Genomic DNA, 17,745 nt, shown 5'->3' on the forward strand with positions numbered 1-17,745 from the left:
ACAGCTTTTCTTAGAGCCTAGTCTCCATTGGTGTTGGACCAGATGACGCCAAAAGGCGTACAACTCAAAGACAGCGCACTATCAGAGTATTGAGAGCTCGGGGTAAGCATTTACACTATGAGACCTCCTTTACCAGTGGCAAAATATAGTAATAGGTTTGTACCCTTTAAACTGGAATGGAAGATCAGTCAACCCACCACGCACTCTGACCTCGTTTCCACCGGACATTGGACAGCCCCGTCGCACTGCAACAAATACTCAGAACCGAATAACCGAAGTATAGATGACAATCTTTATTCAATCAACATCTTACACAGACTATATACACGGATACAACAGCGGCGAACGGGCTAACCACAGTAGGACAGCTGAAACAGGCAAAGGGGTTGCTTTATTTTTTTTGTGTTTTTTTTTATTTGCAGCAGAAAATATATATTTATATACTGGTTCCACTAAGGCTACTTAAATGATGCACTCGGATGGGTTTTTTTTCTATTAAAACAAATACATTTATCAAATTCGCGAAAACAATGTCTACGATTTTATTTTTGGACTCACGACGCACAGATGATTTATAGTTGAACCGTCGTACAGCATGAACCGGTACCGTTCTAGTCTGTAAAAGCAATGACATACACATGTATGTTACATGTGTGTTAGGCTTATCTGCTGGCCGTGAATGCTGGCTTACAAAACACCAAGCAAAAGCAGAGCGCCCCCCCAAGTTGGTAAAGGTGGGGGTTACCCGCAGATGTATAACAAAAATATACATGAGTTAACTTAATATACCAGCTCATATTTAAATCCTAACAGCTACAACAAGATGTCGAAACTCTCTCATCATCCCACGTTGTCTCCCTGAAGTCTGACTCCACACGCGTTATACCAGCGTTTCCCATGCCACTAACATCTCAGGCTAATCTACGTCTGTGTCGAACCTCTCTCACCTCGCCACGTCTCTCGTTTACACCTCTTGTCGTCCCGCTGTGAGTTTACATATCGAGGTGGGGCGGGGGGGAGGGGGAGGAATGGGGCCTCCCAGTGGGCCAGAACCCATCACTGGCTGGAGTGATCCCAAACTTTTGTAGACTTCCACAAAGTACAGCGATACAACAAGAATGGTTTGACGATCGTTTTTTTTTCTCCAAAAAAAAAATGGACACCCACCACCACGTGTGTTTTAGAAACATTCGAAACATTTCATAGCGGTAGATTGATTCTGCCGTTCTTCGTTTCGGCGCTTGGGCTCGTGATGTCTGCGTTGTTCAGTGAAAGCCAACAGGGTGCACGTGACAAGCTCGCCCCAAAGCAATGGGGAGAAGATTGACAGCTACTGCAGAGAAATCTGGATTTTAAAACAAATCGGGAGAAAATCCGCGTGAAATCTGGACGAACCCCACCACGCTCACCGCACCGAGTTCCCAGTGCCACCCCACGTGTCTCCCCACGTGTCTCCCCAGCTTCAGAATCACTCACGGGGGGGGGGGGACAGCGGCTGTCTGTGTGGCGAGCACGCGACCTGAGCTGTGAGCTGTGAGTGGAGTGAGGAGCCAGACGGAGAGTTCTTCCAGACTGGGATGACAGCCGCATTCGCCTGCGTGGTGAAGTATGGTCACCGACATTATCAAATCACCTCCCAGGAGCGACACGGCGTGGAAAGAGGCCCTCGTCCAGAGGTGGATCGACAGCGAACCAAATTTAAAAAAATAGGCTGGCGGGACAAAACAAAATGTGATTATTTATTCAACGAAGTTTATACAACAATATGCTAAATCTGCTCGCGTGAGGCGAGGAAACACTGTACACAATTTTGGATCGAGCGAATTTGTGAAAGTCACAAATGGAGCCATTGAAAGTCTGCGTGGATCCTGGCGACCTATCCTCCCTGCCGTGGTGCGCACTCCTGCCTCCGATTAGCACGGTGGGCTGCGTACGGTGCGAAAGAAGTTCACCACACATACGTACATCATCATCACCATCATCACCATCATCACCATCATCACCATCATCATCATCACCATCATCACCATCATCACCATCATCATCATCACCATCATCACACAAGCCGTTGTGCCAGTGATGGATATCATAAAATACTGTGTAATACAAAATTACATGTTACGTATTTTCCAGATTATAAGACCCACTCCCTCTCCGCCTATCCCCTGCTGTGTATTTAAAAGCAAGGAATGCTGTGTCTAATGATCCGGTTGGTATATGTGTGTGTGTGAGAGTGTGTGTGAGAGTGTGTGAGTGAGAGTGTGTGAGTGAGAGTGTGTGTGTGAGAGTGTGTGTGTGAGAGTGAGAGAGTGTGAGTGAGAGTGTGTGAGTGAGTCAGAGTGTGTGTGTGACAGTGTGTGAGTGAGTGTGTGTGAGAGTGTGTGTGTGAGAGTGTGTGTGTGAGAGTGAGAGTGTGTGAGTGAGAGTGTGTGAGTGTGTGTGAGTGAGAGTGTGTGTGAGAGGGTGTGTGAGTGTGTGTGAGTGAGAGTGTGTGTGTGAGAGTGTGTGAGTGTGTGAGAGTGTGTGAGTGTGTGTGTGAGTGTGTGAGTGAGAATGTGTGAGTGTGTGTGTGAGTGTGTGAGTGTGTGAGTGTGTGTGTGAGAGTGTGTGTGAGAGTGTGTGTGAGTGTGTGAGTGAGAGTGTGTGAGTGTGTGTGTGAGAGTGTGAGTGAGAGTGTGTGTGTGAGTGTGTGAGTGAGAATGTGTGAGTGTGTGTGTGAGTGTGTGAGTGTGTGTGTGAGTGTATGTGTGAGAGTGTGTGTGAGTGTGTGAGTGAGAGTGTGTGAGTGTGTGAGTGTGTGTAAGAGTGTGAGTGTGTGAGTGTGTGTAAGAGTGTGAGTGTGTGTGAGAGTGTGTAGCGGTTAGCACGTCACGCTACGAACCCAGTGACCCGAGTTCGATTCCCGCTCACGGCCAACACCAGTGACGATTATCTGAACCGGTCCTGGGCCTCCCCTAGGTCTACTCGGCCTCAAATGAGCGAGACAGAGGCGGTCGGGCGTGGTGCTGGCCACCCACCCCCTCGTATCCCGTGGCGGCCTTCATAGGTGCTGCTCGCAAACAGCACTTACCCCAACAGTCTGTGAAGGCTACACGGTGGGGGGGGGATCTTTGTCTTTGTGTGTGTGAGACAGGATCTCAGGTACTTTATTCACACACGGCACGCGGTTTGGGGTTGCGTCTTATAATCCGGACAATTCCGTATCCTGTACTGTCTCATGTGCATACACACACACACACATGTTCACGTTAACAGACCATTATATACTTATACAACCACAACAGGCACTTTTTAAACGATAACATTCCGTTTTCACAATGAATATCGGGATGTCTTGAAAGGAAAATGTAACCCTCAAAATAATCACGTGATCTTCTCGCTTCGTAGCCATGCGGACGGGACTGGGTTCGGAACGTCGACAGAGCGGCCGAGGATCCCCACGGACCCACGGGATGGAGGAGGCTTCAAATCGTCGCACGTGGCCCCACGATGACGTGCGACGGAGCAGAGACGCGGCTACAGACACATGACGGAACGAAAGCTGAGAAGTGTGCATAGAAGCGTGGAGAGTGTGTGTGAGACTGTGTGTGAGAGTGTGAGTGAGAGTGTGTGAGAGTGTGTGAGAGTGTGTGTGTGTGAGAGTGTGTGAGAGAGTGTGTGTGAGCGTGTGAGTGAGAGTGTGTGTTTAAGAGTGTGTGAGTGTGTGTGAGAGTGTAAGAGAGTGTGTGAGTGTATGTGTGAGTGAGAGTGTGTGTGAGCGTGTGAGTGAGTGTGTGTGTAAGAGTGTGTTTATGAGTGTGTGTGAGTGTGTGTGAGAGTGTGTGTGTGAGTGTGTGTAAGAGTCTGTGTGTGAGAGAGTGTGTGAAAGTGTGTGTGTGTGTGTGTGAGAGTGTGTGTCGGTGTGTGTGTCGGTGTGTGTGTGTGTCTGTTGTCTGTTGGGGCAAGTGCCGTGATCGATTCGCGCTCACGGCGAACACCGGTCCTGGGCCTCCCCCAGGTTGACTCAGCCTCAATTGAGTACCTGGTGCGGTGTGTAAACATCGCGACTGGGGAGACGAATGCGGCCGGGCGTGGTGCTGGCCACCCACCCCCTCGTGGATCCGTGCCGGCCTTCATAGATTCTCGCTAACAGCACTTGCCCCTAGAGTCTGTCAAGGCTACACGGGGGATCTTAGTCTTGTGCTTGTTAGGCAATTCCACATGAGAGACACGGTCCAGAAAGAGATGGGGGGGGAGCACGTGGATTCCAGAACAAATCCGTCTGTTTCACTTCTTGTGTGTTTTGTGTATTTTACCAAGGTAAGGCCCCCAACTCAGCTGTGTGGCTCTTTTTCAGAAGCGGCTCGGCTCCAAACGACAGCTCAAGGAAGTGGATCATCGTCACGCGAGACACGCAGACTCCAAATATACAGCAGCAGGCGTCAGGGTCGAGATCGAACCCGCGACTTCCTATACACCAGGCGAAGTAGTCAACATCTCCTAGCCACCGTGATGAAGAGAGAGACGCAAACTCCAAATATACAGCAGGCGTCAGGGTCGAGATCGAACCCACGAACCCCCCCCCCCCCCCGTATACCAGGCGAGGTAGTCAACATCTCACAGCCACCGTGATGATGAGAGAGAGACGCAAACTCCAAATATACAGCAGGCGTCAGGGTCGGGATCGAACACACGACCCCCCCCCCCCCCTTCCTGTATGCCAGGCGAGGTAGTCAACATCTCACAGCCACCGTGATGATGAGAGAGAGACGCAAACTCCAAATATACAGCAGGCGTCAGGGTCGGGATCGAACCCACGACCCCCCCCCCCCTCCCCCCTGTATACCAGGCGAGGTAGTCAACATCTCCTCGCCACAGTGGCGTCCCTCTCGCCATGGAAGAAGATGTCCGGATACCACGAGACTAGCGAAGGAGTGGCAGTCAAAGGAGCGAACACGCCGGGGATGCGATGAGCTGATGTGTGTGTACATTCGTGTCCGTGTGTACGCACAGCTGTGTTTTGTATAGTGCACTTGTGTGTATATTGTGTGTGTCTGTCTGTAGGGGAGCAGTCACCTTCATAGGTGCTACTCGCTAATCGCACTTGCCCCGAGAGTCCGCTAAGGCTATACGGGGGATCTTTGTCTTGTGGGGAGCGGCAGGGGAGTTTGCTCGTGAACTGCGCTACGAAACCCGGGCGGACATAAATTCGATTATCCGCTCACGGCTAACATCAGTGTCGAATATCTGAACCGAGCCCGGCTCTCCCCTAGATCTACTCAGCCTTAAATGATGATTACCTGGTGTGCTGTTAACATCAGCCGTGGGGAGACAAAGGCGGCCGGGTCGTGCTGTTGGCCACAACCCAACCACCACCCCATTCGCGCGCGCCGTGCCGCCCTTCGTAGGCGCTCGCTCACAGCACTTGCCTCCAGCAGCGTGTTGAAGGCTATACGGGGGACCTTTGTCTTTGTTGTGCGTGTAGTGTAGTGTGCGTCCAGCAGTGGATAGAGCAGAGATGGTGACTGACGACGCTAACATGTGTGTCTGTGTGTGTGTACGTTTGTGTGTGTACGTTTGTGTGTACGTTTGTGTGTGTGTCCGTGTGTGTGTACGTTTGTGTGTGTGTCCGTGTGTGTGTACGTGTGTCTGTGTGTACGTGTGTGTGTGTACGTTTGTGTGTACGTTTGTGTGTGTGTACATGTGTGTGTGTACGCGTGTGTGTGTACGTGTGTACGTGTGTCTGTGTGTACGCGTGTGTGTGTACGTGTGTCTGCATGTGTACGTGTGTCTGTGTGTGTGTACGCGTGTGTGTGTGTGTGAGGAGCGGTGGTGTAGCAGTTAGCGCGCTGCTCTACAAACCCGGCGACCCGAGTTCGATTCCCGCTCACGGCCAACACCACCAGTGATGATTATCTGAACCGGTCCTGGGCCGCCCCTAGGTCGACTCAGCCTCAAATGAGTACCTGGAGCGGTGTGTAAACATCGCCACTAGGGAGACAAAGGGGGCCGGCCACCCACCTCCCTCGTGTGCCGTGCCGGCCTTCATAGGTGCTCGCTAACAGCACTTGCCCCTACAGTCTGTTACAGGCTACACGGGGGATCTTTGTCTTTGTCTTTGTTGTGTGCGCGTGTGGTCGACAAACTTCCACGGCAGGTGATGGACAGATTCGACAGCGCCTGTCCTTGTGATCTCAAGTGAAACAATTTACGTCGTTGTCGTTTTATCGATTGTTTCCTCGGAGCTGTTATCGATTTAATCTCCGAAATTCGGGGAGGGGGCGGAGGGGGATGGAGGAGGAGGGGGGGGCTAGATGGAAGTACACCCGGAATGCTCTAGAGATGTATCTATCATTCTGTTATGACAGGCTTGAGAGAGTGGTGTGTGAGATGTGTGGAGCCGCGTGGCGCGCTACGAACCTGGCGACCCGAGTCTGATTAACATCATCGCCACTGGGGAGACAAAGGCGGTCGGGCGTGGTTGCTGGCCACCCACCCCCCTCGCGCGCCGTGCCGGCCTTCATAGGCGCTCGCTAGCCGCACTTGCCCCGACAGTCTGTTCAGCCTACACAGGAGAGCTTTGTCTTTGTGCGCTAAATTCCAATTTTGAGGTCTACTGCCGCTCGCCACCCAGTGGCTTCGAGGAGTAATGCCGCAGCTAAGAAGGAGGTCGCGATGGGTTTTTTTCGAGTCTCGAACGAGCTCGTTTTCTGCACGTCCCCGCTGTTAGGCGCGAGCGTGTTTTTTCGCGTGTGTGTGTGTTGCCCGGTTTGTGTGCGCCAGAGTTAGCCGATGAGAACGTATGTATATATGGGACTTTGTCTTTTGGTAGGTACGTATGCCTTGATGGGTTCTCGCAAACAACACTTGCCCCGACAGCCTGTTACGACAATATGGAGGGTGGGGGGACCTTTGTCTTTATCTTTGTATGTGCATGCCTGTACTGTATGTATATATACCGTACTCTAAGAATTGGTGGCGACATCTGTGCAGCAACCGTGTCATCGCCAGTGATACAAAACAAAAAGAAATGGGGTCCCATCCATAGACCTCCCTGTTCCCACAATTGCATAGGAGGATGAGCGAGACGTCCCTCCTATCCAAGTGGGCGACAAGAAGAAGTCTCTATCGGAGCAACCAAAGCCCCCCTCACCCCACCCGACCGCCCACCCACAGACTCCCACGACCATCAGAACTTATCATCGTCACGTTTACATTGCGAGGTTATATGTCAAATGCCTTTATTCATCGATTCGTTCGCGATCGCCGGCTCCCTACGATGGCGCCGACGCGTAGCGAGAAACTTCGCCCGCCCCGTCCCCTTTAACGCGCGCGGCCCCCTGGAGGAGCTCCACTAGGAGGCCCTCCAGGTCCAGACGCGGCTCCACGCTGGGGCCGTGGCCCTTCTGCTGGCGATACGAGGGCGAGACTCGCTTGCGGCGATCGCCATCATCATCGTCGTCGTCGTCGTCGCCATCATCCTCCTCCTCGAGGTCTTCCACCTCCACCGTGTCTTCTACATCGTCGTCGTCGTCATCGTCGTCGTCGTCACCACCGTCGTCGATGATGAACTTTGAAAGTTCTTCAACGATTCGAGCGTCGTCGTCCGCCGAACGAGGAGCGTCGAGCCGATGTGGAGGAGGAGGAGGAGGTGGTGGAGGAGGTTGACTCTCCTCGAGTCGACCTTCCTCGTCCAGCTTGAGGTACTGCAGCAGCTCGTGGAGGATCTCGTTGTCCCGTTTCTCCTCTTCAGCCGCGTGCTCCTCCTCCGACCTCCCTCCCTCTCCATCACCTCTCTCCTCCTCCCCCTCCTTCGCCGACTGCCGAGACTTCGCTGCCCGATCCAAGCCCTGCTCCTCCTCAACCTCCTCAACCTCCTCCGCCGCTGCCGCGTCGCCTTCCTCGTCCATCGCCCCACCGCGCTTGTGATCCTTGGGCCCGTGGCGTCCTTGAGCAGGTGCCTCCTGCCAGGCGGCGGTGCGAGCTGACGACCCAACGCCCTTGCCGGTCGCTTTACTCCGACCCTGACCATCTCCTCTCTGCCTCTGCTGCTGCTGCTTCTCAACAGCACCACCACCATCATCAGCATCAGCATCGTCGTCGTCACCAGCACCACCACCACCATCACGGCCTTCTCCTTCAGCCTCTTGTAGCAGCAGCAGCTTCACGAGGTTCTCCAGTTCCGCTGTGCGCTCCTCATCCTCCTGCTCCTCCTGGTCCCCGTCGTGAGCAGGTCTCGGGCGGTGCCTTCCCTCCACGCGCCCCTTGGACATCGGAGGCCGTTCCCCTCGGGCCTGGCCAGGATACGGAGGCCTCGGGCGCGGTGCAGCGTTGGGACCACGGGACCGAGGAGGAGGCGCTGAGTTCTCCTTCTCTCCGGCTTGCAGGGCGAAGTGCAGCAGCAGATTGGCAGCCTGATCCAAAGCCTCTTCATCTTCCCTGTCCAGCTGCTGCTGTTGTTGCTGCTGCTGCTGCTTCAGCAAGCGCGGCCTCTGGCCGACCGCTTTGTCGTTGCGGCGACGCGCCTCCATCACGGCCACGGACCTCACGTCCTCCGCTCCCGCCGCTTCGCTCGCCTGCCGGCCCACTCCTCCTCCTCCTCCACGGCCCTCGCTCTGCCTCGTGCCGCGACCCTGGAGCGCCTCCAGAAGTTGGAGTAGATCCCGCGCCTCTCCCGCCTCCTCGTCCTCCTCCTCCTCCTCGCCGCCGTTGGCTTCACGCTCCTCGTCCTCCTCGTCCTCCTCGTTGTTGCCGCCAGATCTCCAGCGCGCCGCTCGATTCTCCTCCAGTTCCTCCTCCACCGCGCCATCGTCACCGTAGCCAGCGTTGCCGGTCGCAGCAGCTCCACCACCAATGTCCTCCTCCTCACCACCATCGTCGTCGATATCGTCATCTCCGTTCTCAACACCGAGCCCGTCCGAGCGGCTCTTCTGGCTGTAGAGCGGCGAGAAGATTCTGCCGTGGCGAGGCATCCTCCGTGGCTGGCCTGCCAGCATCTCCCTCACCACCTCCTCCTCCTCATCATCATCATCCTCCTGCTGCTGCTGCTTCTCGTCCTCCTCCTGTTCCACCTGCCGAGTCTGCAGTCCCTGGTCTCTCCTGGCCAGAGCCTCGAGCAGCAGAGACTCGAGCATGGACTCGGAGGTGGCGACCTCGCGCTGCGCCTGGCGGCCCCGCGAGCCGGAGCGGAGGCTGGCGAGGTAGGCGAGCACCTCGCCTTCTTCTTCCAGCGCCTGCAAAGCGCTCAGCGTCTTGAGGAGCTCCTCCTCGGACAAACTTCTGGACGAAGGCTCATCCAGGGAGCCGGCCCGGTGGGTGGTGGAGACCGAGGCGTACGCTAGCGGTTGCGCGGCTGTCATGGACAGCAGCTGTTGTTGTTGTTGCTGCTGTTGTTGTTGTTGTTGCGGGTGGAAGTACTTGTGAGCCTGGGGTGACGTGAGTGGGATGCTTGAGACGCACGTGGCCAGAAGGGCAACGACGCAGGCCACGCAGTGCCACCACGCGGCGGCGGATGAGGAGGGCATCGTCTCAGAGGGCATGGCTGTGGCAGAGACACGCGCACAACAACAGGGGTCCATCAGAACGACGCGTGGCAAGGTGGGGGAAGGGAGAGAGGGGGGCGACGGACAAGCAGAGGCACGATTTTTTTTTTTTAAGATTTCGGTAAAAAAAATAACAAATAAACCCAGCAATATTTCAAGAGCCGCTATGCAGTGTGGTGGTGAATTCGAGACGGTGATGGTCCTCAACAAATAACTGTCACCAAGCGGTCCTTAAAGAGCCGCCATGGTAAACTGGACCTCCATGGTGAACTGGACTTCCATGGTGAACTCGACTTCCATGTAAACCGGACTCCCATGGTAAAATGGACTTCCATGGTAAACTGGACTCCCATGGTAAACTGAACTTCCATGGTAAACTGGACTCCTATGGTAAATTGGACTTCCATGGTAAACTAGACTCCTATGGTAAACTGAACTTCCATGGTAAACTGGACTCCCATGGTAAACTAGACTCCCATGGTAAACTGAACTTCCATGGTAAACTGGACTCCCATGGTAAACTGAACTTCCATGGTAAACTGAACTTCCATGATAAACTGGACTCCCATGGTAAACTGAACTTCCATGGTAAACCGGACTAACATGGTAAACTGGACTTCCATGGTAAACTGGACTCCCATGGTAAACTGGACTCCCATGGTAAACTGAACTTCCATGGTAAACCGGACTAACATGGTAAACTGGACTCCCATGGTAAACTGAACTTCCATGGTAAACTGAACTTCCATGGTAAACCGGACTAACATGGTAAACTGGACTCCCATGGTAAACTGAACTTCCATGGTAAACTGAACTTCCATGGTAAACCGGACTACCATGGTAAACCGGACTAACATGGTAAACTGAACTTCCATGGTAAACTGAACTTCCATGGTAAACTAGACTCTCATGGTAAACTGAACTTCCATGGTAAACTGAACTTCCATGGTAAACCGGACTAACATGGTAAACTGGACTCCCATGGTAAACTAGACTCCCATGGTAAACTGAACTCCCATGGCAAACTGAACTCCCACGGTAAACTGGACTCCCATGGTAAACTAGACTCCCATGGTAAACTGAACTTCCATGGTAAACTAAACTTCCATGGTAAACTGGACTCCCATGGTAAACTGGACTCCCATGGTAAACTAGACTCCCATGGTAAACTGGACTCCCATGGTAAACTGGACTTCCATGGTAAACTGGACTCCCATGGTAAACTGAACTTCCATGGTAAACTGGACTTCCATGGTAAACTGGACTTCCATGATAAACTGGACTCCCATGGTAAACTAGACTCCCATGGTAAACTGGACTCCCATGGTAAACTGGACTTCCATGGTAAACTGGACTTCCATGATAAACTGGACTCTCATGGTAAACTAGACTCCCATGGTAAACTGGACTCTCATGGTAAACTGGACTTCCATGGTAAACTGGACTCCCATGGTAAACTGAACTTCCATGGTAAACTGAACTTCCATGGTAAACTGAACTTCCATGATAAACTGGACTCCTATGGTAAACTGAACTTCCATGGTAAACTGAACTTCCATGGTAAACCGGACTAACATGGTAAACTGGACTCCCATGGTAAACTGAACTTCCATGGTAAACTGAACTTCCATGGTAAACCGGACTAACATGGTAAACTGGACTCCCATGGTAAACTGGACTCCCATGGTGAACTGGACTTCGATGCAACCAAAATAACAAGAGGATGCATTCTTTTCGAATTCGGTAAACAAAAGGCAAACACCTCAAACTCTCAAGAGCCGCAAGAAAAGTCATCAAAGAAAGCGCCGCGCGGAAATTGTCCCCGCGGGTCTCGGTGAGTCTCAAGACGCAAGGGGTCGTGCCACGTCGGGATGATCTTGGCCAATTTCACGTGGAATGAGCTGACCCCATTCCGCAGGCGATGTCAAAGGTCAAAGGTGACGTCTCAATGTCCCTTTGCTGGGACTGTCAGTGTGGTGGAAATTCAACGTGCTCCACCAGAAACAAATGTCAACATCTAATTCCCAGTAGGCCTCATTGGTGTCAATAACTGCAGTCTGTCACACTGGCCTATCAGTTTGCTATGAAGAAGGGCCGTTGCCCGAAACGTCGCCTATTATACATGTTTACTTTCAAGGCAATGCAGTGTTGTTATTGATGAACATTGTTGAGTTGTTGTTGTTGTTGGCTCTGCTTTTGCACAACTTCCAACGCAGCGGCACAAGCGCCATCACCAAATAATTGATGGCGAGATGTTGACAACCTCGCCTGGTATACAGGAGGTCGTGGGTTCTATCCCGACCCTGACGCCTGCTCTGTATTTGGAGTTTGCGTGTCTCTCTCTTTCTCATCATCATCACGGTGGCTAGGAGATGTTAACTACCTCGCCTGGTACACAGGAGGTCGTGGGTTCTATCTCGACCCTGACGCCTGCTGCTGTGTATTTGGAGTTTGCGTTTCTCTCTCTCCCCGTGGTCGCGTGGATTTTTCTCCGGGTCCTCCAAGTTTCCCCCCCCCCCCCCCACGTTTAGAATCAACATCACGCTTTTAGAGCATTTGGCTAATATTGCAATTGCCACGTGATATGCCACTTCGTTGAGCAATCATTTGTGGCCAGGTCGCTTCTGAAAACAAGCCATCAGTGAGCCTTACCTGGTAAAATAAAGTTGAGTTGAGTTACTCTTTGGTTCTTTCGGTAAAGTCACGTATAAAGAGAAAATAATAAATTAAATACTAGCATACGACGTTTCGATTGCAACACAAGCAATCATCATCAGGTATAAATGAAATAGAAACACAAATCTAGTATACTTAGAAATGTAATGTAATACAACAGAGAGTCGGATAACATAACAGTCAACACCCTGTAGGGTATACTAGATTTGTATTTCTATTTCATTTGTACCTGATGATGATTGCTTGTGTTGCAATCGAAACGTCGTATGCTAGTATTTAATTTATTATTTTATCTTTCTACGTGACTTTACCGAAAGAACCAAAGAGTAATTCCTGCAGTCACGAAAGCTCCAAATTAAGTTGAGTTGCGTTGAATCGATTATTCCATTGAATAGTGTAATTCGTGTACAGCGGTATGTGTTCCAAATTCACACCACGTAGAAATTATATTAATCGCAAACAAAAACTAAGTTATTTGAAAATCTAAATGACGAATCATGTCGTCAAAATTGTGTGACGGACATACCCTGAAACACGCCTACTTGTTGATGCATCACAAAGTTGGACCATATTCTTGGTTCTTTCAGTAAAGAACCAAGAATATGAATCCCTGCAGTCACGAAAGCTTCAAGTCAAAAGTTGTACCAGTTTTATTGAGCCCCGGAAGGAATGATCTATGAACTTGGAAACTAATGATTGGCAGTCGATTCAGGTTTTTGTTCGATTGGTGAATAAACTTTTCCCTCTTCTTTTGTCTTCTGTTGTACAGTCTGTCTTGTTTGTATTGTCTGTCTTGTTTGTATTGTCTGTCTCGTTTGTATTGTCTGTCTCGTTTGTATTGTCTGTCTCGTTTGTATTGTCTGTCTCGTTTGTATTGTCTCGTTTGTATTGTCTGTCTGGTTTGTATTGTCTGTCTCGTTTGTATTGTCTGTCTCGTTTGTATTGTCTGTCTCGTTTGTATTGTCTCGTGTGTATTGTCTGTCTCGTTTGTAGTGTCTGTCTCGTTGGTAGTGTCTGTCTCGTTTGTATTGTCTCTCTAGTTTGTATTGTCTGTCTCGTTTGTATTCTGTCTCGTTTGTATTGTCTGTCTCGTTTGTATTGTCTGTCTCGTTTCTCTAGTTTGTATTGTCTGTCTAGTTTGTATGTCTCGTTTGTATTGTCTCTCTAGTTTGTATTGTAATGTGCCTCTCGATTGTTTCGTCTCATTGCTATGATTGAGTTCAATCTCGCCACCGTGGCGCCCCTATAGGTGCCAGTGAATCAATAGGTTATGAGAATAATCGATTCGTGAATGGAAATGATTACGATCATTCACAACGCGGAGGGTGGTGAACCAGCTCGGGCCTCGGTTAACCAATTTATTAAACAAAGACAAAGATCCCCCGTGTAGCCTGTAACAGACTGTAGGGACAAGTGCTGTTAGCGAGCACCTATGCAGGCCAGCACTGCACACGAGTGGGTGGGTAACACCACACCCGGCCGCCTTTGTCTCCCCAGTTGCGATGTTTACACACGGCACCAGGTACTCATTTGATGCCGAGTCGACCTAGGGGAGGCCCAGGGCTGGTTCAGATAATCGTCACTGGTGTTGGCCGTGAGCGAGAATCGAACTCGGGTCGCTGGGTTCATAGCGCAGCGCGCTAACCGCTACACCACCGCCCCCCACTTATTTATAACACACACTGGGTGGTCCATTTATAGATACCCCACTAAGTTGATTGGGATAAATCCTCAAGAGAAATGAACACCATCAATCTCAATGGACTCGTCGCATCTGTTAACCCTTCGCCCGGACACGTCTCGTGCCATGCGTACAGCCTCCGATGATTACGTCAGGTGAGGTTAACAAGAACGAGTCCATGGGGAATTAGTAGGTTATCTATAAATGGATCGCCGTGTGTGTAGAAGGCTAAGTTATTCTTCGGTTTTTTTCGGTAAAGTCACGTAGGTAAAACAAATGATACAGCTGTCGGGCTGTGACGGTTCCACCTGAAGACGGAAGCTTGTGTTGCCTCCGAAACGTCGTGATTTTTATTTTACTTTTATTAATTTCAATTTAAATTTTTTACCTACGTGACTTTAACGAAAAAACCTAAGAATATGAATCCTTGCAGTCACGAAAGCTTCAAATCTAGAATTAAGGCTACGTTACGTAATCGATTAAGCATCATCAGCAGCAGCAGCATCATCCACTGAATAGCACCTGCTCAATTGAAAGCTTCCATTCACCGTCGTGATCATCAATGTGTTGAATAATTTATTAATTTAGCAGATTAAATTATTTTATATTGGTTAGATTTCAATTAATTACTTGCGGACAGTTGACGTCACGGTGCGTTTTAAATACAATTAGTCGACTGATTTATAGATTGAGAATAAATAAATAAATATTTGTTAAGTGCTAATTCATTAACGGAATATTTTGCGGACTGCGTCAGAGATTTTTGTTTTATATTGGTCTAAATTAAAGTTAATATGACCGAAATTATTTAAGATTCCTATCAATTTGTGTTTCTAATACATTAAAAAATATATATTCATTAAAATGAATATTTAATTTATCGAATCAATCACTAACATTCTGCTTTGAATGAATATTGAATTTAATTTAATTCATTATTATCATTAATTATTCGACACGAATCGGATAGCATCGTATGACTGAGTCGAGAAATTTGATCGAGTCCAGAAATGTATCAATGAATTGATTGAACTCGTCTTTTTTCCCCCCCATCAATGAGTACACACGATATATTTTCATGAATGAATGGCCAGGAATCTAACTCATATGGCCTCTCTGCTGGGAGATTGCAGTAATGACGTCAACGTGACGCAAATGCTGACTTATTTATAGCATCTCCTAATAAGGGAATGCGATCCGCTCTCTTTAGAAATCAGCGAGTGTTTTATTATTTTGTGTGCGTGTCTCGAACATTGCTATCAACGGGCTGTTGTGGAAAATTCCTGTCTGCGAGCACATATTTTTGGGTTATCGAGACTTGTATTATCATTATTATACGAGAGGGGTTCGTGGTCAGAACAAGACCCGGTCCGCGCGTGTCTCACGCGCACACACATGCGATCCTCCGTGCTGCATTATAGATTAGGGGGAAAGCGCTGTTTGCGAGCGCCTATTAAACACCCGCACGCACACACACTCATACGAACGATGCACACACACACACGTTGATAGGTGTGACGCGTATAGGCGTGCGAAAACACGTGCATATGAACGCACACATGGATGTAGCCATGCGCACGCACACACATAGACAAAGATCCCCCGTGTAGCCTTTAACGGACTGCTGGGGCAAGTGCGTGCTGTTAGCGAGCACCTATGAAGGCCGGCTCAGCACACGATGGGGGTCGTATGACGAGCACACACACACACGCATCCGGCCGCCTTTGTCTTCCTAGTGACGATAGCGCAGCGCGCTAACCACTGCGCCACCGCTCCCCCCCCATCCCCCCCCACACACAAGTCTTTAAGCTGTACAGAGATGGCGACTAATCATATTCCACTGGTACAAATGTTGTCAACAATTGATAGAAATAATATTTTTTAACCCACAGATTTTTTTTTTTAAACCCGATGTAATAATGGTTCAGAATGTATCTGAACTAAGCCCCTGTAACAAAGCAAAACAACGCACTGGTCAATAACGCCGTGGCCTTGATAGATTATATTATTTGTCTGCGATAATTCTCCACGTGACGAGCCACTTCTTTGAGCTATGTCATTTGTGGTCAGATCGCTTCTGAACTAGAGCCGCATATAGCGCCGTTGGCTTTATCTGGAGAAAGATAACAGACTATTTATTTATTCATTTTTGTTAAAGGTAAAAGACGTTTCTCGGCAATGGTCCTTCCAGTATGAACATTTGGACGAATTTAAACACAAAGTTAAACCATACGGCACGAGCAAAAACGACTTCAGAGTTAACCTATTTCGTATTCAGCAACCGTGTTATGCGCACACCAGTTGCATGCAATTCCTGTGAAAAATATGAACGCTGATGCCGTATTTATTCAAGTGTAGGGAGGCAAGCGTATTGACTCTGTAAATTTTATTTTTAAAAATGTAATATACCCGTTGATAACATATGACGGTACGAAAATGTGTTCCGTGTATTTAAGATTAAAATGCTATGCCCGTGAACGCATTTTAAATCTCCCCGCATACATCTTGACAATGCTGGATTAACATACAGCGTTGCCGTGCAGCGCTAATACCGTGCAGTGGAATTGACGATAACATGCAGCTTGTTGTGGTAAACCCTGATAAATATCGAGTTGCTTTGATAAAACAAACCGCTGAGACAAACAGAAGCAGCAGCATTGTGTACGGGACAACCTTTATGATTAAAGGAGCTATTAATGTTAATCTCGGAACCCGAGTGAGTTGTATAGTGATGATCTCCCCAGCGCCGATGTTTACACAGCGCAGCAGATGCACGCTTACGACTGAATCGACCTACAATGGGAGGCCCAGGACCGGTTCGGATATTCGTCAACCGATATTGGCCGCGAGCGGGAATCGAACTCAGGTCCAATTGCTTCAGAGACGCAGCGCGCTAACCACTACACTACCGCTACACACTACACCTATGAAGGCCGGCGCGGTATACGAGAGAATGGGTGGCCAGCACCACACCCGGCCACCTTTGTTTCCCTAGCGAGAGTGCTAAAGACACACGCACAACATACAGGATAAAAGATAAAGATCCCCCGTATAGCCTTAACAGACTGTAGGGGCAAGTGCTGTTAGCGAGCACCTATGAAGGCCGGAACGGTACACGAGGGGGTGGGTGGCCAGCACCACGCCCGACCGTCTTTGTCTCCCCAGTGGCGATGCTTACACACCGCACTAGGTACTCATTTAAGGCTGAGTCGACCTAGGGGAGGCCCAGGACCGTTTCAGATAATCGTCACTGGTGTTGGCCGTGAGCGGGAATCGAACTCGGGTCGCCAGGTTCATAGCGCAGCGTAGCGCTAACCACTACACCACCGCTCCCCAGGAGCACACACAAAGACACACACACAATCACAGACAGGTATACATAGCGACAAACATAGCCACAGTAAACACACACAAGAAAATCCATCCACACGGCACCCACTCGCCACCCAACACAGCCTTGGATATCAGCGAAAAACAGTTGACAAAGCACACAACACTTTAATTATATTACCCATCATGATGGCCCAGCGGCTGGCTGCGTGTTGCAGCACACATCGCTTATGACGAAGAGCCTCAAACAAACAAACAACAACAACAACATCGCCCTGTACCTTTCGCCCGTGTTGTTTCAGCACCAGGGACAGCGACCGCAAAGAGACCCCCCCCCCACTTCTCTATTGAAGGCGTCCGTCCGTCCGTCCTCTGCGCACAAGCCGCCGTTTCTTCGCCCGCACGATCGCGCCGCTCCCGACAGAGCAATGTGTTACGCTATACGCACACACACACACGCAGCTGTGTGTGTGTGTGGTGTGTGAAGAGAGAGAGCGAGCGAGCGGTCACGGGAGAGCTTCAGCGAACAGAGAGCGA

General features: G+C 50.0%; 1 protein-coding gene across 1 annotated transcript; it reads right to left on the reverse strand.

Moving 5' to 3' along the window:
* Positions 1-278: 278 nt before the first annotated feature.
* LOC133353985 (glutamic acid-rich protein-like) lies at positions 279-17,745 on the reverse strand. Its single transcript, XM_061570546.1, has 2 exons — positions 17,490-17,745; positions 279-9,520 (listed from the first exon to the last, which is right to left on the reverse strand). The coding sequence occupies exon 2, from the start codon at positions 9,516-9,518 to the stop codon at positions 7,254-7,256; it is 2,265 nt and encodes a 754-aa protein (XP_061426530.1). The 5' UTR covers positions 9,519-9,520; positions 17,490-17,745; the 3' UTR covers positions 279-7,253.

Source organism: Lethenteron reissneri, chromosome 45 (assembly GCF_015708825.2).
Source record: "Lethenteron reissneri isolate LAM-NWPU_2019-01 chromosome 45, ASM1570882v1, whole genome shotgun sequence".
Taxonomy (NCBI): domain Eukaryota; kingdom Metazoa; phylum Chordata; class Hyperoartia; order Petromyzontiformes; family Petromyzontidae; genus Lethenteron; species Lethenteron reissneri.

Bases quoted from the DNA above. Each gene is read 5' to 3' on its own strand.
- LOC133353985 (XM_061570546.1), bottom strand. From the start codon at position 9,518: ATGCCCTCTGAGACGATGCCCTCCTCATCCGCCGCCGCGTGGTGGCAC.